The 25,924-nt window shown below is 41.5% G+C and overlaps 1 protein-coding gene across 1 annotated transcript in view; it reads left to right on the plus strand.

Annotated features, from left to right (window-relative positions):
* LOC126158250 (uncharacterized) overlaps window positions 1-24,848 on the plus strand; it is a 62,914-nt gene extending 38,066 nt beyond the window's left edge. Inside the window, exons 2-3 of the mRNA XM_049916429.1 lie at window positions 19,005-19,362; window positions 24,596-24,848. Of these exons, the coding sequence (XP_049772386.1) occupies window positions 19,005-19,362; window positions 24,596-24,748 (511 nt within the window). The 3' untranslated portion in view covers window positions 24,749-24,848. The remainder of the gene's footprint in view (window positions 1-19,004; window positions 19,363-24,595) is intronic.
* The last annotated feature ends 1,076 nt before the right edge of the window (window positions 24,849-25,924 follow it).

The following is a 25,924-nucleotide window of genomic DNA, read 5'->3' on the forward strand; positions in this document are numbered from 1 at the left end:
ACGAACAGCTTAAATTGGAAGGAACACATAGAAAATGTTGTTGGGAAGGCTAACTAAAGAGTGCGTTTTATTGTCAGGACACTTAGAAAATCTAACAGATCTACTAAGGATACTGCCTACACTACGCTTGTCTGTCCTCTTTTAGAATACTGCTGCGCGGTGTGGGATCATTACCAGATAGGACTGACGGAGTATATCGAACAAGTTCAAACAAGGGCAGCACGTTTTGTATTATCACGAAATATGGGGGAGAGTGTCACAGAAATGATACAGAATTTGTGCTGGACATCATTAAGAGAAAGGCTTTTTTCGTTGCGACGGAATCTTCTCACGAAATTCCAATCACCAACTTTATCCTCCGAATGCGAAAATATTTTGTTGACACCGACCTACATAGGGAGGAACGATCACCACGATAAAATAAGGAAAATCAGAGCTGGTACGGAAACATATAGGCGTTCATTCTTTCCGCGCGCTATACGAGATTGGAATAACAGAGAGTTGTGAAGGTGGTTCGATGAACCCTCTGCCAGGCACTTAAATGTGATTTGCAGAGTATCCATACAGATGTAGATGTAGATGGCAACTTTGTAACAGTGTGCACTATCGTCCCGCTCATGTACCGTTAAAGGGATGGCTATTCCAGCAAGGTAAGGACAGAAAAGTGGAAATCTGATTTGAAGAACATTGTGGTGAATTTGCATTAACAGAGTGACTACTCCTCTGCGTTTTTATTTTTATTAATGTTTGTATCGTGCCTCGTTGTTGTGACCAAGTGCAATGTGTCGCCTTGCATCGGGTATCTGTTACTTGCTTTCGTCGCCGCATACGTTTTTTAACCCCAAAACATTATCTCAATATAAGGAAAGTGTCTGTAAGTGTGATGTAACAGTCATTTTCCGAATAACTAATTCGAGAGAACAGCGCAGTCACCGGAGCACATCACATGGAATCGTGGCAAGATATTCTTCGTCTGATCAGATCTCCTAAGTGCCCCTCTAACTATCGTCAGAAGTACCCAGCAGATATGATGCTGCATAAAGTCCAGGATGCTTTCCTTCTCTTGTAACTGAAAGAAGAGGGAATAATTTTCTGCTGGGTCCTACAGTGTTTACAGATCCGAGGCAATGAACTCGCTGAAGCGGTTGTCAAGATGGCTTGCTCCATTCTACCTCCTGCTCTCTGTTCAGTCACCCTGCAGGCTGTTACAACGTACGTTACCCAGAAGACCATGTGTTGGGGGGAGGTTCTATGGTTGGAAGTGGGGAGTAATAGGCTGTGGTCAGTGAAACATTCAGTACGATCTTGTCTCCTTGCTATCACTACGCCCTGAAGAAGTAGTCATTACAAGGGTCAGAGAGAGACATTGGCCATTGACACATGGTTGTCTCTTCCGCCACGAGGAACTACCATTGTGTCACTGATATGTATCACAGCTGTCAGTGCAACATATTTAAATTGAGTATGTTTTATGTGTTGACCATAGGGCATATCTAGGTCACACATAGGACCTACGCTCTGTTGCAACTGATAATCAGGCGAATGTGATTGGCATTTTAAGGTTTTGTGTGATGTCAGGATTCCTTCCCATAATACTAGGTGTGAGACTTTAATGTAACGCAGAGTAGCTTAGTGACCCATTATTTCTAAGTATTTATTTAATTATTTGATTCACTTCCGGCGTAACTTTACTTCTGTTTTATCCCTGATCTTGTCTCGTTATTCTCTTGTGGTTTATCTGCATTTTATGTTTGGTCTTTTATGAATATCAACATGTCAGTATTATATTTTAAATTTTTGTTTATACAGCTTATTTTTAATATTTATTGTGATTTTAATAGATTTTCATCACCCTCGTCTCTACCTATTTCATGCAAGACCGCTGATAACCTCGACGTTTAGTTTCCTAAACCACTAATCATCATCATCATCATCATCACCAGTGCAGACACTTACACTGAATGTACGAAAGTGACAGAACAAGAATCGAAGCAATAATATCGAAATATACAGTTTTAATACTGATGCATATATCTTTGTCATTTCTGCCCATAAATTCTTGTCTTCAACGTACTCAAGATTTCTTTGTTTCTTATCCAATGATATTAACTTTCTGTGAAGAAAAATAATCCCAACTATGAGAGGTTATTATTAGCGCTTAGTATTCTGTTGGTTTACATCAGAGGAATAGCCCCTCTCTCACACCTCGCCACACATTACTGCTCTCATGATTACACTCGAGTTTCTCTAGATAACGCTGTATATCCTAAGACAGTTCTCTACGCATTACAAACAGACCCTGTCTTCTATAGAAACATCATTAATGAGACAGATATTAACTACCTGGATACTGTTACAGGAACAATGATCAGCTGCAGGTGTTGTGAAATACAATGTGAATCAGTGCGTCCAGAGTAAAGTAACAAAATACTGCAAAGGTACGTGGTGGTTCAGCAATACTAACTAATCGTATGATGTTGCAGAAACAGAGACTATCGTAGTCTCTTTGCAATGGAAATTGCAACTTAATAGCATCCCATGCATCGGTAAGCATGGGCAAACGTGAAGTTTATAATAAGTTTCAGTCAGAGCCTGGTGGGAGATTCCTCAGAATATTTTAGGAAGTTCCGGTCATGTACAAATTCAGTAGACGGAAGTCATCAAAAATACAGCAGATATTCTAAATTCTGCGATTAAAAATGTATCCACGCTAGAGGATACCACCGTAGCCATCCTGGAACGCCACAAAGACTTCCAAATGGACAAAATAGATCTTAGAACCTTTGAAAACACAATATAATTAGCTTCTCTAGTAGCTAAAGTTGTAAAACTACCTTAGGCTACCTTAGACTATCATAAGTAAGCGTAGACTACGGTAGGTTTCCTAGTATCTTTGGTCAGTGAAGGCCGTAAGCGCGTTACCTGTGCGATACGTGTGTTGTGTACCAGGCGTTACCTCATAATGAACTCTTTCTTTACATTGCGATCAGTGTCTTCCTAAACACCCCTAAAAACCAGAAGCGGTAAACCGTCTAGAAACTGAGTGACGATGTAAGTACTGCATGATCTATAGAACATTTTTGTTCTACTTAGTTGTCCTCCTGCTTGTTACTTAAAAATAAACAGTATTTATAGTAAAACTGAACTTAAAACTAAACTAAACTCCGTCCGAACAGGCCTTGGAAAGCCCAACGGTACCGACCGGCCGCCGTGTCATCCTGAACCCACAGGCATCAAAAATGGTTCAAATGGCTCTGAGCACTATGGGACTCAACTTCTGTGGTCGTAAGTCCCCTACAACTTAGAACTACTTAAACATAACTAACCTAAGGACATAGGACATCACACACATCCATGCCCGAGGCAGGATTCGAACCTGCGACCGTAGCGGTCGTGCGGTTCCAGACTGTAGCGCCTTTAACCGCTCGGCCACTCCGGCCGGCTCCACAGGCATCATTGGATGCGGATATGGAGGGGCATGTGGTTAAAACACCGCTCTCCCGGCCGTATATCATTTTCTGAGACCGTAACCGCTACTTCTCAATCAAGTAGTTCCTCAGTTTGCCTCACAAGTGCTGAGTGCACCCCGCTTGCCAACAGCGCTCGGAAGACCAGATGGTCACCCATCCAAGTGCTGGCCCAGCCCGACAGCGCTTAACTTCGGTTATCTGACAGGAACCGCTGTTACCGCTGCGGCAAGCTCGTTGACAAAACTGTTCTTGTCAATGTTTGATTCCGGTGCCATTCGAAAATTATAAATCTGTAATGTGAAACAGACGGATGTTGTAGTAAACATAAAGAAAAGATTACAGATTTATGATTTAGCACTAGAAAACGCAATTCCCTCAGAAAAAGGGAAAACAAAAACGACTCAGAACAAAAATATATCAAACATCGCTTCGTCGAACTTTTGTAAAAGATATTCATAAAAAGTTTTCGCTTTTATCAATAACAAATAGAGGCTTCCGCCTTTGATCTTTTGAATACAAAATACAACAGTAATTATGTATATTACGTTTGTGCATATAAACTGTACATACATCGAAAGTAATTGCTTTGGTTACATAAAAACGTAGGAGTTACGCGATCAACTAATTTTTATTACTTAAAAATGCAATTTATACGCAGTAATGATATAAAATACACAATGGACTAACACTGAATGGTTCCAATTATGTGCAAAACAAAGAAATACAGAAACAAGATCCAAAGAGAAGCCGTCGTTTCCCAGTTTCTCTCTTACACATTCATTTATCTTTCTTTTCCTATCAGTGCTACCAATACTACTGGTAACAGTACCATTAACGACTTCTTTATGTAGTGTACCAAACCCATTGGTAGTGCACAGCTCTAGCTATAACTCATATCTATTAAGAATGGAATGCGTAACGAATAATCCCTTGTGTCTGCAAGTGGGCACATGTCGCTTCCTTCTACGAAAAGGGTAATAGATAGGATGCACGGTATTACAAAATAACTAGCGTCCCGCCCCGGCTTCGCACTGCTAGCATTAAAAATTTCCAGTTGGACGACTTGTCTGGCGTAGTGGTAATAAATTATACACACAAGCCTTCCTCGTGAATCAGTCTCTCTATTCGTGAAAACCGTATCAAAATTCCTACAGTAGTTCTTCAAATTAGCATTCACGTACAGACGGAAAAACACAGCAGAAGACTTCAATATACACTCATATTCAGAAAAAAAAACAGAACTTCTTGAACGACTGGAGGTTGAACGCCCATATTCACATGACATGTACATTAGTATGTTCTGCAGAAGTGATCAGCATTTCAATCACCTCGGTTCAGCATGTCTCCTGTTGCCTAGTAGGCACAGGGTCTGCCTTAGGCCTGATAACTTGTTCCATGAAAGGAGGTATCGACGCGAACAAGGAGCGAATGGCGTCCTGTGGTATAGCCATCCATACTGCATTTGCCTGGTTCCAAAGTTCATGTGTAGTGGTTGCCAGTGGGTCACAGCACTGCAGCTGTCATTTCCCCATATCCCACACATTTCTGATTGTCAACAAGTCTGGTGATCTGGAGGGCCAAGGCAAACGGCTGACATCCTATGACACCAAGAAGGCACTTGTTAGGGTAGCAACATGTGGCCGTGCATTGTCTTGATGAAAAATGTCATCTGGGGCGTCAGGCAAAAGGGTGTAATTATGGGTCGCGGGATGTCATTTAAGGAAGTCACACTGGTTACAGTGCCATGGATACGCACCAACTCTAATTTGTGGCTGTACCCAATAGTACCCCACACCATGAGACCTAGAGTTGGCGCTGTATGTCTTGTGCGAATGCAGTCACTGTGATGCCACTCCCCCTGTCTGCTGCGAACAAAAATGATTCAGATAAACAGAATCTTGATTCGTCCAAAAACACTGTCTGATGCCTTTCCTGTCCCCCGTGGCGTCGTTCCATACACCGTTGCCGTCTAGCATGTTCCTGCACATTCGTCAGAGATACGCGTAGAAGTGGACGACGTAGGCCATGCAGTAATTTAAGGCGACGGACTGTCGCCCTTGGCAGTTTACCATGTGTTACACTCTTCCACTGATGCTCCAGAGCCGAGGAGGACTCAGGTCTCTCCTGCAATGCCATTCAGATGAGGTGTCGATTTTCTCAGGAGGTGGTTTGGATGGTGCGGCCTGACCCATCTCGTCGCGTTCTACGGCCTTCCGTGAACCATTCGGCACACACCCGTTGCACCACCGAAACATTTCGTCCCACGCGAGCAGCAGTTTCCCTGATGGACGTATCATATTCTCTCATACCAATAATGCGCCCTCTTTCAGACTCACTGATTTGACGATGCGGTTCGCGTATTCATCTACGAGGCATCCTGCATGTTTGCTCAAGTCACACTGATCCATTGCCTTCGCTTTAAAGGGACAACGAGAGCCCCAGGCACATTTTACTGGTAGGTGGTGTTGCTCCACGATATCGATGTTGACCATGAACCCGCGGGCTGAAATGGTTCAAATGCTAATGATTTCTGCAGAAAATACTAATGTACATTTCCTGTGAATATCAACGTCCTATCATTACTTGTTCGAGATGTTCTGTTTTTTTTCTGAACATGAGTGCATAATATACATCGTGTTTCAAAGGCTTTGGGACAAACCTTGGCCCGCCTGGGACCACAGCGCGGAACTCTACCTCTCCTACCTACTGTATCCCCTGAGAGGCGGCCGGAACGCAATTATTTTTCCTGTTGAAACACGTATGTAACATAGCAGCGATGGTGAGGCACGTTAAAATCTTTGAACAGAGAGCCTATAATCGTGGTTAGTCTGCGCTTGACTGCGTGAGTGTTGCGAGCGGTTCGGTTGTAATCGTGGTGCAGTACATTAGTAGTAGTGCAGTTCGGCAGTAGTCGTTGAGAGCAGTTCTGTAGTAGTCGTCATGCAGAGCGGTCGGTCAGTAGTAGCAGCCCAGGGCGGTTGTGTGATGTGGTCTGTCGGCAACACTGGTCAAGATGCTGAATGAGGTATATTGTTAATTAAGGTAATCATCAGATAATGTAAAGTTTATTTATTGTAATTAATTTCCAACAAGTGCCCCAATAATAATTTTGATGTCAAAAGCAACTTTACAAAAAAAAATTTATTTAATTGAATTAACGATTTCATTCCACTTCCCTTAAAGACAAATTTCAGTTAAATTACAAAAAAAAAAAAAAGGAATATTATTATTTGCAATGCAGTTCCTCCAAGCTGTGCGCAAGAATAAGAGCAGAAATTTGACTAGCAGTTACAATGAGGTAAGAATTTAATTCTGATTTGCACAGGGTCAAAGACCGATATTTCGGTTTAATTGAAATTTCATTATCACTGAGATTTTCTTATCACTGAATGGACTTTCATTACACTAGTGTAACCTCCCCACAAAAATTTTTAAAGGAAATGACAATATTTAATAAAAATGGGAGCCATGCGTAACCTCCCTAGCAATTAAATATAATGACAACAAAAATGTGAGAATCGCAATCTGACCCAACTATAAGCTCCTCACAAAAAATGAAAGTCCATTCAGTGATAAGAAAATCTCAGTGATAATGAAATTTCAATTAAACCGAAATATCGGTCTTTGACCCTGTGCAAATCAGAATTAAATTCTTACCTCATTGTAACTGCTAGTCAAATTTCTGCTCTTATTCTTGCGCACAGCTTGGAGGAACTGCATTGCAAATAATAATATTCCTTTTTTTTTTTGTAATTTAACTGAAATTTGTCTTTAAGGGAAGTGGAATGAAATCGTTAATTCAATTAAATAAATTTTTTTTTGTAAAGTTGCTTTTGACATCAAAATTATTATTGGGGCACTTGTTGGAAATTAATTACAATAAATAAACTTTACATTATCTGATGATTACCTTAATTAACAATATACCTCATTCAGCATCTTGACCAGTGTTGCCGACAGACCACATCACACAACCGCACTGGGCTGCTACTACTGACCGACCGCTCTGCATGACGACTACTACAGAACTGCTCTCAACGACTACTGCCGAACTGCACTACTACTAATGTACTGCACCACGATTACAACCGAACCGCTCGCAACACTCGCGCGGTCAAGCGCAGACTAACCACGATTATAGGCTCTCTGGTCAAAGATTTTAACGTGCCTCACCATCGCTGCTATGTTACATACGTGTTTCATAACCCTCCACTGGGGGGGCAAAAATTTGGCAGCGATGGTGAGTCATTTGGACTTGCCATCGCAAGAAATTTTTACAATTTACAGAATATTTAGATGTAGTACATGAATTAAATGTTGTGCACATGCACCGAGTACAAAATATATCAGACAAAGACAGGATGTGAATACAAAACATAGTAGTAAATCAGAAAACTGTATATACAAATTATGTGACAGATAGCAAAGTGCACACGCACTGAAAAAATTCTTTAGCATTTTCAGAACAAATAAACAGAATGGCAGAAAATCGTGTTGATAAGTGACATGAGTGTACTCGCACTGGAGTTGAGAACATATTAGCAATTTACGAAATGTATATACAATTAGTAACAAATGACATAAGTGCATACGTACTGAGGTATTGAATATACAGAATGAGTACAAATCATATTGAAAATGCACAGGCACTGAAGTTCAGTAGAAAACATTTTAACACACAACATAAGGGCACATGCACTGTAGTTCAGAACATATCATTAAAATAAAATACTAAAATAAAAAAAATGTATATACAATATAAAAGACAAGAGTGCACATACTGTCCTTGAGAATAAATCGAAAAAATGTATTAGGCATTTTTGCAATAAATAAACATAATGGCAAAAATCATATCGACAAGTGACATAAGTGTACTCGCACTGGAGTTCAGCGAATCAAAAAAAAATGTATAACCCATGAACATAAATAATGTTAGCAAAAAAATGATTTTCACTATGTGACAAGAATTAGGATAGGAAAGGGAGGATTGCATCATGGTTGTAGCACTTTATATTGCACACAGCTGTTCTGAAAGTCCATATCTTTCCACAGAAGTACAACACCAAGTGACACAATTTGAAGTTCTTTTCCCATCAGAATTTATCAGTGTAGCCAAGACACTGAACTGTTGTACTAATGTTCCATGTTCTCATTTTGGCAGTACACTAGGTACACCAAACAGTGGGACCGTAATAACGTCTTCATCGCTCACGGTGGTGGACAGCATGTCGTGTCAACACCACGCTCTTACAAGGCACACCAACGTAGAATTAGTGCAAAACCAAAGATAGTGCTCCATGATCACTAGGATAGACAGGACAAATGGACATTGCAGTAATTCAAGGTAGTTAGCTCATGAGGTGAAGGACATTAAGTCACATAATATTGACAATTACAGTCTTCATTAGTAGTTTGGGGCATTCATAGCCCAGTGATTGAACATTTCTGTACCAAGTATGTAGTATTACAGAAAAATGTTCATTAATTGTTTTACATAGAATCAGTATCCTTCTTTTCCTAGTTACAAAGCATTATTAAATAATCGCATTCTTTTCCAGTTACAAAGTATACCATAGTTAATTAATCATTGGTCATTCCAATAGTATTAATCACTAGCCTTCTCCTAATTACAAAGCATTATGAAGCAATCGCATTCTTTTCCAATTACAAAGTATGGCATCGTTAATTAATTATTTGTTATTTTACAGAAAAATGTTCATTAATTGTTTTACATAGAATCAGTATCCTTCTTTTCCTAGTTACAAAGCATTATTAAATAATCGCATTCTTTTCCAGTTACAAAGTATACCATAGTTAATTAATCATTGGTCATTCCAATAGTATTAATCACTAGCCTTCTCCTAATTACAAAGCATTATGAAGCAATCGCATTCTTTTCAGTTACAAAGTATCAACATTGAAAACAAGAGCTAATTAATGGCATAATTAACAACATAATTCATTGAGTGACATTAATTATTGGCACTCAGTGGCCATCAAGTATCGAATAGTATAAAACATTGTTCCTCATTCAGTATTATTCAGATCATTAAGAGGTAATAACAATTCATTGAGTGACATTCAGATCATTACGAAGTCATTATTAAAAATCAGCTAATTACAGTCATAGCATTAATAATCATGGGCATTATAAGTAGTCTCATTACAATAAACAGTGGAGTTATTATAAGGGAAAGCACGAAGAGAAAAAGAAAAAAAATTGGTTCTGGGTTGTTCCTGTAAATGAAAAATGTGTAACGTCATTCGTCATGAGTCAGCTGTAGCAAGGTTATGTAACAAGGCAGTATATGTGATCACATTTATAAATGATAAACACAAATGGGTAAAAAAATATAAATGCAAGTACTAGAACAGGTATAATAAGTAACAGGTTTAGTATGTATCACGAAAAACTTCTCCTGGAAAAAATACAAAATGGATTATTGACCTGAAAGAAGAAACGCACACTATGTTGAAAAGTAGTGAACTTCGAATTAACAAGTAGTGAAATGTGTATAAAATGTGTTCCATAGCTGTCCTTTCCAAAACTTTCCGTCATCCTACTATGCAATATAACGCCTGCTGTCAAAACAAACTGCAACAAATACTTAAATAACTACGTAGCATAAATACATAACTTCAACATTATCCTCATCTGTAAAGAAAAAAACTTCATTATTCATCACTTCATTATTCATAACTCCATCATTATCATCACCTGTAAAGAAAAACTTCATTATCCATAGTAGCACACTCTTCATCATTATTCATCATCACTCATTATCATCTGCAAAAAATCACTTCATTACTCATTACACAACTATTCCTTATCTCTAGCATATTTCATCACTAAAACTAAGATGTGTAGTTCTGTCCGACAGCCTGCATCAATCACCTTGTATTCTGAAAGAAAAAATTAGTTAAGACTGCTATTCTACGATGAGTATAGTATATTCTTGTTAATGCTTGTTAATCCTGATCCATTTACTCTTCCTCATAAAGTTATTGCATCTTCTATCGTTTATTCCGTAGGTGAAATTCCCATTTCTGTTGAATTTATTTCTTACACGCATCATTTCTTTCTGAAATTGATGAACAAAGATTAATGTCTTGCATTTACGTCATATACTCACTAAATAATGACTGGTGTATGATAACATAATTAAGCATACAGCATACCATAACAGAAAACGTAATATGAAAAAAAAGAAAAAAAAGACAGTGTTCAAATGCAAAAATGTACACAGAATATCACAATGCAGCAGCAAAAAATGTAAAATAGTCACGATCTTGAGATATCATAAGGCAAAAATGTCAAAGTCAACTGGTGTGTGTTATATCTTAATTATCATTAACCTCCCCACAAAAATTTTAAAAGAAATGACAATATTTAATAAAAAATGGGAGCCAAGCGTAACCTCCCTAGCAATTAAATATAATGACAATAAAAATGTGAGAATCGCAATCTGACTCTGGTGTAAGCTTCCGCAAAAATAATGAAAAAACAATTCAGTGATAAGAAAATCTCAGTGATAATGAAATTTCAATTAAACCGAAATATCGGTCTTTGGCCCTGTACAAAAATCAGAATTAAATTCTTACCTCATTGTAACTGCTAGTCACATTTCTGCTCTTATTCTTGCGCACAGCTTGGAGGAACTGCATTGCAAATAATAAAATTCTTTTTTTTGTAATTTAACTGAAATTTGTCTTTAAGGGAAGTGGAATAAAATCGTTAATTCAATTAAATAAATTTTTTTTTCTAAAATTGCTTTTGAAATCAAAATTATTATTGGGGCACTTGTTGGAAATTAATTACCATAAATAAACTTTACATTATCTGATGATTACCTTAATTAACAATATACCTCATTCAGCATCTTGACCAGAATTGCCGACAGACTACATCACACAACCGCACTGGGCTGCTACTACTGACCGACCGCTCTGCATGACGACTACTAGCGTACTTCACGACGACTACCACTGTACTGCTCTACATGACGACTACTACTGTACTCCACTACGACTACTGCCGAACTGCTTGCAATACTCGCGCGGTCAAGCGCAGACTAACCACGAAAATAGGCTCTCTGGTCAAAGATTTTAACGTGCCTCACCATCGCTGCTATGTTACATACGTGTTTCATAACCCTCCACTGGGGGGGGCAAAAATTTGGCAGCGATGGTGAGTCATTTGGACTTGCCATCGCATGAAATTTTTACAATTTACAGAATATTCAAATTTAGTACATAAATTAAATGTTGTGCACATGCACCGAGTACAAAATATATCAGACAAAGACAGGATGTGAGTACAAAACGACTTTCATTTTTTGTGAGGAGCTTATAGTTGGGTCAGATTGCGATTCTCACATTTTTGTTGTCATTATATTTAATTGCTAGGGAGGTTACGCATGGCTCCCATTTTTATTAAATATTGTCATTTCCTTTAAAAATTTTTGTGGGGAGGTTACACTGTACATCCACTATCTCAAAAAAATCACTTTTATAGGCGATATGTGGGTGGCATAATCATTGTTTCCGACGGGTAAGAATCTGACATCACTCTTCTGGTACAAGAGTTTAACAGCCTGCGTAATAAAATTACCTTTACACACGAAGTTACGCATAACAAAGGTATTCTCAGCTCCCTCGATCTGCAACTTTCCCTCGCTAATAATCAGATTTGACATTCAACGTAAGAGTTCTACAAACGACTCAGCTATACTGCCACGTCATGTCATTCTCATAAGTACAAGATGTGTTACTTAAGATTTGTGACACATCTTACTACTGAAATTCCTCTTAGCTCAGAATCCACCGCAAAGGAATTGGAAAATCGTAAATATATCGTATTTAATAATGTCAACAGCTCCTCCAACATTGGCAAATTACATATACAAAAAGCATTGCCAGGTTAAGAAGGAACTACTCGTAGCCTTGTATCTTAGAACCGCAAATTTACGAAGTTCTAGCTAAAAGTACTCGGTGTCAAAATGTAAGAATAGTGTTTACCAGTTATAGCAAAATTTAATTTCAGTATATTTACAATGAGTATCCCTGAAAAGATCTGGCGTATGTAAACTTGAGACATATGATTTTCAAGCAGCTTACATTGGCCAGACTGGAAGGGTATGGGTTTCAGGAACATCTACTAACAAGGAAATGGCAAGTTAAACATTATTCCGCCTTCGCACAACATGTCAAATTCAGTGGGCAACAACCACTCACGCTTGGAAAACTAATGGTTTTACAACACGCTCCCAAATGGAAGAGACTGAACCTTCTTGAAGAGTTCGAAGTCGATAAACGTTTGTCCATTACGAAGGATTTGTTGCTTAATGAACAGCTGACCAGTAAAGATCAAGTTTTCTAAGATTCTATGTTTCCCATTTTTAAAGATTTTATGACTTTTTTGTTCCCCTTCTTCTTTTACAACCAGGGCCATAGTTATTTATCATATATATTGTATTGTACTTTATTTGTATTCTCACTCTTTTATTTTAATTTTATGTTTATCATCAACATTTTCAGTTGTTACTGATTTACGAATTTCATTTTTATTGTACTGCGCTTGCGCCTATGAGCCTTTATGCCTCCAAACGCAGTTTTTGATTTTATATATCCTGCACTACGATTGCGTACATTTTTTCTCTATGGTGGTTTACATTTGTTTCTTATTCTGTTAGTTATTACCTTACAATTTTCTTCAGTTACTGCACTGCACCCCCGATTACAGCGCCGCTTAGCCCCTGTCATTGCTACTCCTCCAGTACTTTTCTCGTGCTCTCATCACTGAGACTAGGTGTCCGGAAATTCCCATTACAAACTTGTAGAACTTATAGAAGGTAGTGAGCACATATCATTTAGAATAGGAATGTATGTCCGGAAACGTCATCCAACGACGCTACAGAGCGTCAAAGTTACAGGCGCCGACGCCTGTAAATGTATGTATGTACAGGGTGATTCCGTTACGACGTTCAAACTTTTCTGAGGTAAGGGTCCCTGTAACGGAAACGACCGAGTCTGCAGCCAGTTTTTACGTATTTAGATAAATTTAATGTGTAGTACTGAGATCAAACTACCGTTATCTACAACACTATAATTTGTTTGATTAATATCACAAAGTGAGCTGTGTATATGTTAATAAGTTATACACACAACGTAGCAATCGACATAGTTAGTTTTAAGGTCGATAGTGTTTGCAATGTGTCGTACAGCAATCGAATTTGCATTGTAAACAAGTGCTACATAATCTAAAAGTTTTTATCATTAGTGCCAATAGGCAATCTGTGAAAATTTTAATAAATAATGCAGACTATACAGATATGAAGATATATATTATGGAGGTCCGTCGTGCCTCTAGAGTGTGTTTTGTGCTCAAAATCTAACAGTTTTACTTTTATGTACAACCTACATATGTTTTTTGTACTTGATATATGACAAATAATATTGCTTTCGAGATATAGACTCTGTCACCCTCGTTGAAGATATAACGTCTCTGTCACTATCTTTCTTCATGTTGCGTGTAAACATTGGAAAAGTTGCCCAGTTGAAGTGATAAATCGTAATAATAACACCTTCTTCCTTCCTTAAACGAAGTTCGGATATTTTGGGATGCGTATATATATATATATATATATATATATATATATATATATATATATATATATATATATATGTGTGTGTGTGTGTGTGTGTGTGTGGTGTTTTATGTCACGTGTTTTTATTACAAGTAGGTGTTATTTAGTAGCTGATTACAGCAAATACAGTCTGCCAACGTTTTAGAGTGCCTTGGGACTGCAGTTCCGATTGGTGAATATAAAAGCAGTTCGTTTTGTGCTTAATCTCGATTATAGTTAAGTCAGTGCTGGTTGGTCTCTGACAGCTGCGGTGCACTGGGCATGTCAGCTTCACGTGCCTACCTTAACCGATCACGTAATTCGATTTTGTAAACGTCTTTATAGCAACGCCGCACTATTTCACAGCTCAATAGATGGCTATGTTTTCACCTACAGCCATTTACAGTTGAGAGCTGGCAACAGAACTGCTGGCTGTCAGGTGTCATCTTACACTGTCTCGGATATAGGCACTATTATCGGTAATAAAAGTCAATAATTGACAGTCAGTATTATCGATTGTATATTTCAAGTGATATGTAATCTTCTTCTCCGCTAAAATGGTGGTGAAACGCTAGTAAGAAACGTTGGATGATGTCAGTAATTTGTATAACCTTTTCTCAGCTTTTGTATTTTAGACAAAGTGGTAGCATTGTAAAACTTGATAAGCAACATAGAATTTGAGAGTGTATTGTGACTTACACCAAGAGTAGACCTAATTAATTGCATTCAAAATGTCTGTTTGTTTGTGAGTTTTCCTAGTGTTGCAACATGTACGTATTTTCTCTAGTTATAAGCCTCATCACGTTACTATTACAATATCGATCATTTAGGCCTGACTTATAATGTCGTCTGTCTGTTTAGCACGTGTTTAGTCATGTAAATAGCGTTGCAGCACTTAATTGGAGAATCTGCAGCGATTTTTTAGGCACCAGTTTGAGGGATGTGTGTGTGTATGTAGAAAATAACATTGTGCTACATGATGTGTGAGCTTTTCTTGAATCAATGACACATTTTTGCAGACAATTGCAGGTTTTACTTAACATTGTGGTGAATATCATAGATGTGGAAAATAATTAATTTTTGATCTGTTATGCTTTGCACTACAATTCGTTAATCGAATTATGAGCGTTTAGCAGTTCAGCTTTCTGTTGATGACGACAAGCAACTGGAACATAAAGCAGCAGCTGACTTCATTTCGTGTTTTGAAATTTTGCAGAATAGTATTTAAAGATAAAGTCATCTTCAGAAACTGTGTATTACTAATTTGTTAATTACATTCCATAAGCAAATGTTGGTTTTTAACTATTTATGGAGAATATTTGCTACACTCGTTATGATATTCCGTAAGACGTTTACATGCGTGGCTACCATGCCACATGTGTTTAGATGTGAAAACAGCATTGAGGTACTTACTTTAGAGTTCACAATCGTTTCTGGATACTGATTTGATGAATACGTGCGTTGTGTGCTTTTCTAAAGTAGCATTGTAATAAAATACGTGACAAAAGTATTACACTTTTTTGCGATGCTGACATATTTTTGCAGACTTTTTATTCGTGGAAAGAACATTGTGACACTTGATAAGTATCATAAGAAAACAAACAAAACACAGTCTGAACAGGCCATGAAGGTCCAAAAGTACCAACTGGCCACTGTGTCATTCTCACTTCTTAGGCATCACCGGGTACGGAGGGTCATGTGGTCAGCACACTGCTGTCCCAGTCGTTGTCAGTTTTCTTGTCATTACATATGAGTCAAGTAGCTCCTCAATTGGCCTCAGAGGGGCTGAGTGCACACCGCTTGCGACAACACTTGGCAGACTCGGACGTTGACCCATCCAGGTGCTATCCAATCCCTACAGTGCTTAACTTCGGTGATCTCCCACGAACCAGTGTGACCACTGTGGCAACGCCATTGTCCGATAAGCATCATACATGCGTAAAATAATTTGAGGAGACTATTATGTTTGACTGACTTTGGTGTCAGACAAGTTTTTGAAGTGGGAATAACACTGTTTACTCTCGCCAATAAGTGTGCTTCAAGTTGTAGTGCCCATGTGTTGTTTTACAATGTGGTGTGCACATCGTATTATGCTAACTGGATGTCACAGAAAGACAACAATTGTAGAAGCAAAATACCCAGTCAGTTAAGTCTTGCCTACGGCTGCCTCCCTGCCTTGTGACATCCGACAAAATTTTAGACATGGGAAATAATTCATTTAAGGCTTCGTTTGTACTCAAGTGGTCTTTTACGTAAGTTTTAGGATAAATACACTGACAGAAAAAGACCACAACACCAAGAAGGAGACGTGTGACATAAAGTTGGTAAGCGTTTTCTACATTTGAAAGATAAAATCTATTAAAATTTCGTGTCAGCTGAATAAAAGTTGTGGTAGTAGCCTCACTATGAGGATGTGAATCAGGTTTGCTTCATGTGTACACTGTTACGGTCGTGAGCGTTTGGTACCTTGAGATTGGACGTGGTGAGCTGATGTTAGTCAAGAATGCCTTTAACCGACAAAGACGCCATTATCGATACCTCACTAAGTTTGAAAGAAGTCGTATAATAGGATTACGAGAAGCCGGATGTTCATTCTGCGATACGGCTGAAAGACTTGGCAGGATTGTAGCCACTGTGCAGGACTGCTGGCAGCTGTGGTCACGAGAATGTACGGTCGCGAGAAGACGGCCACGTGGTACTACCGAGAGGGAAGACCATCGTGTTCGGTACATGGCTCTGGCGTTTTGTATTGCATCTGTAGCAGCAATTATAGCAGCAACTGGTACCACAGTGACACAACGAACTGTTACAAATCGGTTATTTCAAGGACAGCTCAGAGCCAGACGATCCGTAGCGTGCGTTTCACTGACCCCAGACCATCACCAATAGCGACTTCGGTGGTGTCATGTGAGAGCTCATTGGAGGGAAAGGTGGAGGTCTGTTGTGTTTTTTGATGAAAGCTGGTTCTGTCTTCATGCCAGTGATGGCCGTGTGTTGCTTAGAAAGAGACCAGTTGAGGGCATGCAACCAACCTGTCTGAATGTTATTAGATGCATTGAATCTACACCTGGGCCGGCCAGTGTGGCCGAGCGGTTCTAGGCGCTTCAGTCTGGAACCGCGCGGCCGCTACGGTCGCAGGTTCGAATCTGCCTCGGGCATGGATGTGTGTGATGTTCTTAGTTTAGTTAGGTTTAAGTAGTTCTAAGTTCTAGGGGACTGATGACCTCAGATGTTAAGTCCCCTAGTGCTCAGAGCCATTGAACCATTTTCTACACCTGGATTTTGTGTGACAGCAGGAGCACTCCTTTGGTTATCCCACGTACACCACGGTAGTCTGGTGATTCGACATGTTGAGCTGCCAATCAGGAGCAGCATTCCAGGAGGTGTTTTCCAACAGGATAACACTCGGCCACATACTAATGTTATAACCCAACATGCTCTACAGAGTGTCGGCATGTTGCCTTGGCCTGCTCGATCACCAGATCTGTCTCCAGCCGGGCACATATGGGACATCATCGGACGACAACTTCAGCGTTATCCACAACTAGCATTAACCGCCCCTGTATTCGCCGACCAAGTGCAAGAGGCACGGAACTCCTTCCCACAAACTCACATCAGACATCTGTACAACACAATGCATGCATGTTTGCAAGCTTACATTTAACATTCTGGCTGTTACACCGGTTATTTATGTGCCAGCATTTCACAGGTTAATTGTCTTATCTCGCACTTACATTAACCTGTGATCTTGCATGGTTAATCACTTAAATATGTTATCCAAACAAATGTAATGTATTTCATTACTCTAGATTAATTAATATTTGGTGTTGCGATTTTTTTCCCGTCAGTCTACTTTCAAATATGGCGAAAATATTCAGAACTATTGGTCACTTTTGAGCATGGGCAAAAATACTGAAAATTATACCCTTTGCAGAGTTTTTTGAATAAATTAATTTGAATGTGATGCAAAAAAATCACTGTGTTAGCATACTTTTGAGGATCCTGTAAATTATTACAAAATATTTCATGTTACACCCTTTTATACCCTTTACATAATTTTTGAATAAATAGATGCATGTGTGTGTGTGTGTGTGTGTGTGTGTGTGTGTGTGTGTAGAATGCAATAGAGCGTTGTAGACACAAGTGGATTACTTTGTAAGATAGATGCCATGTGCAAGGAGTACTTTTTAAGATTTATTTTACGTATTTATATAAACTACATTCTGATTGGGTTACCTTATTTTAATACTTCACTGTGATTGGCTGGAGAGAAGAGTGCATGGAGGGGGGGGGGGGGAGGGCGGGACATGTCACGTGACGACATCATAGGGGGCATGGCTTTGTCGCAAATGTAAACAAAAAGGGCCAGGACATCTAATGTAAACAAAGTGTGCAGGAATCCCTGTAGGCTATACTACTAAAATGTTAGAAATTACAATGAAATCTTGTTTTTGGTTTTAATTTGGATAGATGTCCCTAAGTTATCACACATTAATCAACTGCACCAACCCATTGTGAGAGAGATATCATGTGCAAGCAGAACTTTTTGGATTTATTTTATGTTTTTATTTAAACTACATTCTTATTTGGGTGCCTCATTTTAATACTACACTGTGATTGGCTGAGGAGGGAGTGAGGGGGAGGAGTGGGACTTGTCATGTGATGACGTCATAGAGGGCGTGGCTTCGTCGCAAATGTAAACAAAATGGCCCAGAACATATCATGTAAACAAAGTGTGCTGGAATCCCTGTAGGCTATACTGCTAAAATGTTAGAAATTATAGTGGAATCTTCTTTTTTCTTTTAACTTGGAGAGGTGTCCCTAATCACGGCAGCTGCAAGCAATCGTTGTGATTAGTCACGGTATCGTTCATACATTACTCACTTGCCACTCTCCCTTTGCCGTGCAGGTACCGCAACGTGGTCTGCCACAAAGACCTGTGGCCGAACAACATGCTGTTCGCAGAGGATGCGCAGGGCGGGCTGTCGGTGCGGCTGGTGGACTTCCAGACGGCCAAACTGGCGCCCCCGGCGTACGATGTGCTCAGCTTCCTGCACCTCAGTTCCATGCGAGACCTGCGGCAAGCGCACGGCCGGAGGCTGCTGGAGCTCTACCACCAGACACTGGCCGACGTGCTGCGCCAGCATGACCTCGACGTCGACTCCGTCCTGCCCCTGCAGGACTTCCTCCAATCCTGCGAGGAGACCCGGCCGCTAGCTGTTATCGTCGCTGCATACGTTTTGCTGATCGTCATGATTCCATTACAGGTACAAACAGCCACTTCATACGGCAACAATCAGTAACAGCGACAAAACGGGCCAAATTAATGTAAAGAATTACGGCAAGAGTATGCTAGGTCCTAAAGTGACATTAAATCACATTTTCAAAAGGGAGTAAAAGCATCAGTCGTGTTTATAGGTTTTCCGTTGCCTGCGACAGTATTTCTCAAACGTTTTTCATCAGAGCTCCCCGTCACGACAAAAATTGTGCCAGCCCTCCAGTCTATAATGTTAATAAAAAAATAAGCATTTTTAAAACTTCCTGGCAGATTAAAACTGTGTGCCGGACCGAGACGCGAACTCGGGAACATTGCCTTTCGCGGGCGAGTGCTCTACCAACTGAGCTACCCAAGCACGACTCACGGACCTTCCTCACAGCTTTACTTCTGCCTCTACGTCGTCTCCTACCTTCCATTCTTTACAGAAGCTCTCCTGCGAAACTTGCAGAACTAGCACTGCTGAAAGAAAGGATACTGATGAGACATGGCTTAGCCACAGCCTGGGGGATGTTTCCAGAATGAGATTTTCACTCTGCAGCGGAGTGTGCACTGATATGAAACTTCCTGGCAGATTATAACATCTGGATCAGATGTCACCGCAATATCCTTTCTTTCAACAGTGCTAGTTCTGCAAGTTTTGGGCCGGCCGGAGTGGCCGAGCAGTTCTAGGCGCTACAGTCTGGAACCGCGCGACCGCTACGGTCGCAGGTTCGAATCCTGCCTCGGGCATGGATGTGTGTGATGTCCTTAAGTTAGTTAGGTTTAAGTAGTTCTAAGTTCTAGGGGACTGATGACCTCAGAAGTTAAGTTCCATAGTGCCTAAACAACAGCCATTTGAATCATTTGAAACAAACCATTTGCAGGTTTCGCAGGAGAGCTACTGTAAAGTTTGGAAGGTAGGAGACGACGTACTTGCAGAAGTAAAGCTGTGAGGACGGTGCGTGCGTCCTGCTTGGGTAGCTCAGTTGGTAGAGCACTTGCCTGCGAAAGGCAAAGGTGCTATCCAAAATTGGTGCAGAAGCAACTTTGGTATACCACGGGCCATAGACGGCAGGGGTGAACGACGGTTCTAGGCGCTTCAGTCCGGAACCGCGCGACTGCTACGGTCGCAGGTTCGAATCCTGCCTCGGACGTGAATGTGTGTGATGTCCTTGGGTTAGTTAGGTTTAAGTAGTTCTAAGTTCTAGGGGACTGATGACCTCCGATGTTAAGACCCATAGTGCTCAGAGCCATTTGAACCATTTGAAGGACGGCTACGGAGATGTGTATGAGTGACTAGACGTGCAGCTGTTGAGCAACTCACTACCAACATCAGCCAAGAGTCCACCAACAGCGTCTTTTCAACGACTGTTCAGTTGACATTGCTGCTTATGTGTCTCTGTAGCAGGCGCCTCGTTCACTCACACACGCTGACTGCTGTTCGTCGGCGACGAAGGCTGGAATCTGCACGCCATTACCGCGACTGGACGTCCATCGAGTGGGGACAGATGCTGTTCTCAGATGAATCTCGTTTTATGCCCCATGGGACAGACAGTCTTTGTCATGTACGGCCCTGCAACAATCGTCAGCGTGGTCTAGGTCGAAGGGGGAAACATTATGGTGTGGGGAATAATTTCGTGGCATTCCCTGGATGATCCCGTCATTTTGGAAGGCACAATGGAGCCACACGAGTATGTATCTATCCTTGGGGAGCGTGAGCCCCCCTACATGCAGTTAAATTTTCTTCTGGCACGATGACATCCACCAGCAAGACAGTGTAACGTATCACACAGCTTGCGATGTACCGGGTGATCAAAAAAGTCAGTATAAATTTTAAAACTTAATAAACCACGAAATAATGTAGACAGCGAGGTAAAAACTGACACACATGCTTGGAATGACAAAAAAAAAGTTCAAAACATGTCCGACAGATGGCGCTGGACAGCAAAACGTCAGTGACTGCGCATGACAATCGTGTATAAAAGGAGCTGTAATGAGAGAGAGAGATCCTTTGTTATGCCCATCCGGCTTGGATCTCCGCACCCCCTACCTTTTATAAATCCCTCCAAATCCTTGAACGTCATGCTCTCCGCCTCGCCTATCGCATCCGTCTCCCCTCCCCCACGCGGATCCTGTACGATCTCATCCCCTTCCCCCACCTCCTCCTTTTCCTTGAAAGGATACGGATCCTGTACACCTCCCGCAAACTCGATCCTCCTCACCCGCTCGTCTCCCCGCTCCTCTCCCACCCCCGGCCGCTGCCACGCCTGTATTCCCACGTCCCACCCGGTCTCCATCTCTCCAACCTCCTTACCCTCTCCCAAGGTGGCTTCCGCCAGCTCCCCCTCCCTGATGATGTCCTCCTCCCCTCCATCTACCCCTCCTACCAACTTTGATCCTCCCTCCCTCTTCCTGTATCTGTTCCTTTGGGCACCCTCTATCCCTCCCCCCCTCCTCCCCACTTCTCCCCCAGGCCTCCCCTCCCCTGTCCTTCTACTCCTCCTCCCCTCTCCTCAGCCATTGGCATCTCTGTTCTCCCCTCTCCTCCCTCTCCACCCACCCTCACCCTGCTTCCCCTCTTGGCAGGTCCCTGGACTCGCACACGCTACGTGGACTTTCGCGCGCCGGAGATCATAGCCATCTGTGTCTCGTGTGTGTGACGTCGTTTCGTGTTTTGAGTGTCCGCCGTCACGCTTCTCCGTTCACTTGTGCCATCGGTTTCGTCAGTATTCTGTGCGCTGTGTTAACGTGTTTTCAGTGTCTTTCTCGTCGAGTGTGAACGGCTCCGTGTTTTTTGTGTGACTGTGACCACTGTTTTTTGCCCGTCACTATGTTCATTTTCATTCTCCATTTTTTGTACTGTGATTGTCAACTCTCTGGCTGAAGAGCGGCGTAGCATGCCGCTGCCAGCCTACCTGTTTTGTTCAGATGTTAAAATAACAATAAAGTAAAAAAAAAGAGAGAGAGAGAATCAGATGCGCCAGCAGTCGCAGCATGTTGACGTTACCTGAAAAGGCGCTTTTAGTGAAGTTGTATTATCAGAATGTGGAATGTCCTAGTTCAGCGTTACGATCCTATCGCCATAGGAAGGGGATTCGAACGGGTAAAGTTCCGTTGACAAATGCAACTGTGGCGAGAATGACTTCGAAGTTCGAAGCCACGGGTTGTTTAGACGATAGACCGCGTAGTGGCCGACCGAGCACAAGGCGTAATGCTGCTGAGACATTTCAGGAAGAAATGGAGACTGTGGCGGGTTCGTCTATGCACGGAGAAGTCAGCGCTCGTGCAGTCGCACGTCGCACTGGCATTCCATACATTACTGTTTGGTTGGCACTTAGGCGTACCCCCCGATGCTATCCGTACAAAATCCATCGGCATCATGAATTGTTACCTGGCGATTTAGTGAAGCGGAGGGCATTTGCGGTGTGGGTGTTTCAAAAGATGGCGGAAGATGACGATTGGTTGTGTAACGTGTTGTGGACCGACGAAGCTCATTTCACGCTCCGAGGGTCTGTCAATGCCCACAACTGCAGAATTTGGGCTACCGAAAATCCTAGAACTGTAGTGGAAACTCCATTCCACGTCGAGAAAGTCACGGTATGGGTTAGATTTACCACATCTACCGTTATCGGGCCTTTTTTCTTCGAGGAAATGTGTGATTCTGGTTTGTAACTGCTACCGTGAAGGGTGAGAGGTACCGGTACGCCAGTATGTTACAGAATCGCATCATCCCCAGCCTGGCTGATAAACACCTGTTGGAACGTACGATGTTTATGCAGGATGGCGCTTCACCCCATATTGCTAGACGCGTGAAAGATCTCTTGCGCGCGTCGTTTGGTGATGATCGTGTGCTCAGCCGTCACTTTCGTCATGCTTGGTCTCCCAGGTCCCAAGACCTCAGTCCGTGCGATTATTGGCTTTGGGGTTACCTGAAGTCGCAAGTGTATCGTGATCGACCGACATTCTAGGGATGCTGAAAGACAACATCCGACGCCAATGCCTCACCATAACTCCTAACATGCTTTACAGTGCTGTTCACAACATTATTCCTCGACTACAGCTATTGTTGAGGAATGATGGTGGACGTGTTGAGCATTTCTTGTAAAGATCATCATCTTTGCTTTGTCTTACTTTGTTTTCCTAATTATTGCTATTCTGATCAGATGAAGCGCCACATGTCAGACATTTTTTGAACTTTTGTATTTTTTGATTCTAATAAAACCCCATGTCATTCCAAGCATGTGTGTCAATTTATACCTCTCTATCTACATTATTCCGTGGTTTATTCAGTTTTCAAATTTATAGTGAATTTTTGATCACCCAGTACGTGCGTAGTTCGAAAAGCCCTCCGATGAGTTTGCCGTACTCCCTTAGCCAACAAGCCACCAGGATTTGAATCCAGTCGAGAATCTATGGGTCGCGTATATCGGGCTGTTGCCGCCATGGCCCCTCAACTGTGAAACATAGTGCAGCTGATCACGACGCTGGAATCCGCATGGCTCCACATTCCTGTCGGTGTCTCCCAGAACCTCAATACTCTCTCCTGCACGTCCGCGCTGCAAAAGTTGGTTATTCAGTCTTTTGACTGGTGGTCCAACTAATGTGACTGGGCCGTGTTGTAGTCTAATTGGACTTTGCCAATCCCACAGAGAATTTTGAACAGCCGGCCGGAGTGGCTGTGCGGTTCTAGCCGCTACAGTCTGGAACCGAGCGACCGGTACGGTCGCAGGTTCGAATCCTGCCTCGGACATGGATGTGTGTGATGTCCTTAGGTTAGTTAGGTTTAATTAGTTCTAAGTTCTAGGCGACCGATGACCTCAGAAATTAAGTCGCATAGTGCTCAGAGCAATTTTTTTGAACGAGGTACACAATATTTATTTACTAAACTATCAGCTGTGGCCGAGCGGTTCTAGGCTCTTCGGTTCGGAACCACACGGCTGCCAGAGTCGTAGGTTCGAATCCTGCCTCGGGCACGGATGTGTATGGTGTCCTTAGGTTAGTTAGGTTGACGTACCTATAAGTCTAGGGGACTAATAACCTCAGATGTTAAGTCCCATGGCGCTTAGATCCGTTTGAACCATCTTTCAGTTTATATTCACACGAGGAATTAACCAACGATAGAAACGTTAAGTCCTTTTAACTGGCGAAGTGTAATCTAATTAGTGTGATACCGAGAATCAGAAAGCCTGAAGCAGTGTGAGTGATCGAGCTGAAGGTGTTCATTGATCTTTATTTCTTCACAGGACGGCGATATGCACAGATTCATGACGGATCGGCCGTCTATGGTGAAGGAAGCGTTCCAGCGAGATGAGCGCTTCCGCCAGAGGATCAGCCAGGCCCTGGACGACCTAGTCGAGGTCTGCATCCTGCCTGGCATTCAAGATCAGCAGAGGTGAATGCGCGTGAAGACAGCGGCGTACCTTTGCCTGGATGGCTTTTCCTCGGCGATGCGATGAAAGATACGGAATTCCCGCACAGACCTGGCAGGAAAGCAAGAGCGATCTAAGTACTTGTAAGAGATTATTTTAAGCAACCTTAAAATATGTAAATAAAAAAATATATTTTTGAAACTTGAGTGTTGCTTTCTTACCATTTTCTTCTATATAGTGACATCGTTACTTATTATTAGCTTCTCATCGTGACATGTGATAGTGAACACCAACTTATGTTAAAGTTTTTATACGAAATACACGAAATTATGAAAAGCCTGGGATATTCATCTCGCTGTTTAACACTTTCCCTAGAAACCAACACTCTGTAGCAACATCGATGTCCGTCTCCTCAGCGCAGCGGTAGCGTAACCGCCTACCACACAAGAGAGTCCGAGTTCGATTCGCAGCAGGGGACTGGGTGTTGTGTCTCTTTCATCATCATTGACACGCAAGTCGCCGAAGTGGCGTCAACTAAAAAGATTTACAATACGGCGGCCGAACCCCGAAGGGGATATACCGGCCAATAATTGCCATACGATCATTTCATTTCATCAACATCAATTAAACGTGAAAGTAGTAATTTTGGGACAGAGACATCTATGAGCTCATGTCATTAGAGATATGAATATTGTAGGGTGAACCACATGCAGTATCATTTGGGTTCGGTAATGACAGCTGCCTTACTTGAACACGATTCAAACTGATGTGTCATGTATGAAAATTAGACTGATTCATTCTCCGCTCCAAATCTGTCATTGTTTCCACAGATATGATGAACACTGACTGCTCTCGCTGCTAGGAAACACAGGGTGTGAGTAAAATAATACTACACGATCTGGGATGCTTTTCTTGGAACAAAATGTGGAATACTTGTGGCTCAAAACCCGCCTAACATTTGTGACAAGCGATTTGTATGTACGAGGGTGAGTCAAATGAAAACCTTGAATATTTTTTAAATATTATTTATTGTGCAGAAGTGGTACAGAGCTGTATCACTTTTCAAATCTTCCCCACGCTCAAAGCAAGTCCTCCAGCACTTACAAAGTGCATAAATTCCTTTAGAAAAAAATTCTTTTGGTAGTCCGCGCAACCACTCATGGACCGCGTGGCGTACCTCTTCATCAGGATGGAACTTATTTC

The sequence above is a fragment of the Schistocerca cancellata genome, chromosome 2 (genome assembly GCF_023864275.1).
Source record: "Schistocerca cancellata isolate TAMUIC-IGC-003103 chromosome 2, iqSchCanc2.1, whole genome shotgun sequence".
NCBI lineage: Eukaryota > Metazoa > Arthropoda > Insecta > Orthoptera > Acrididae > Schistocerca > Schistocerca cancellata.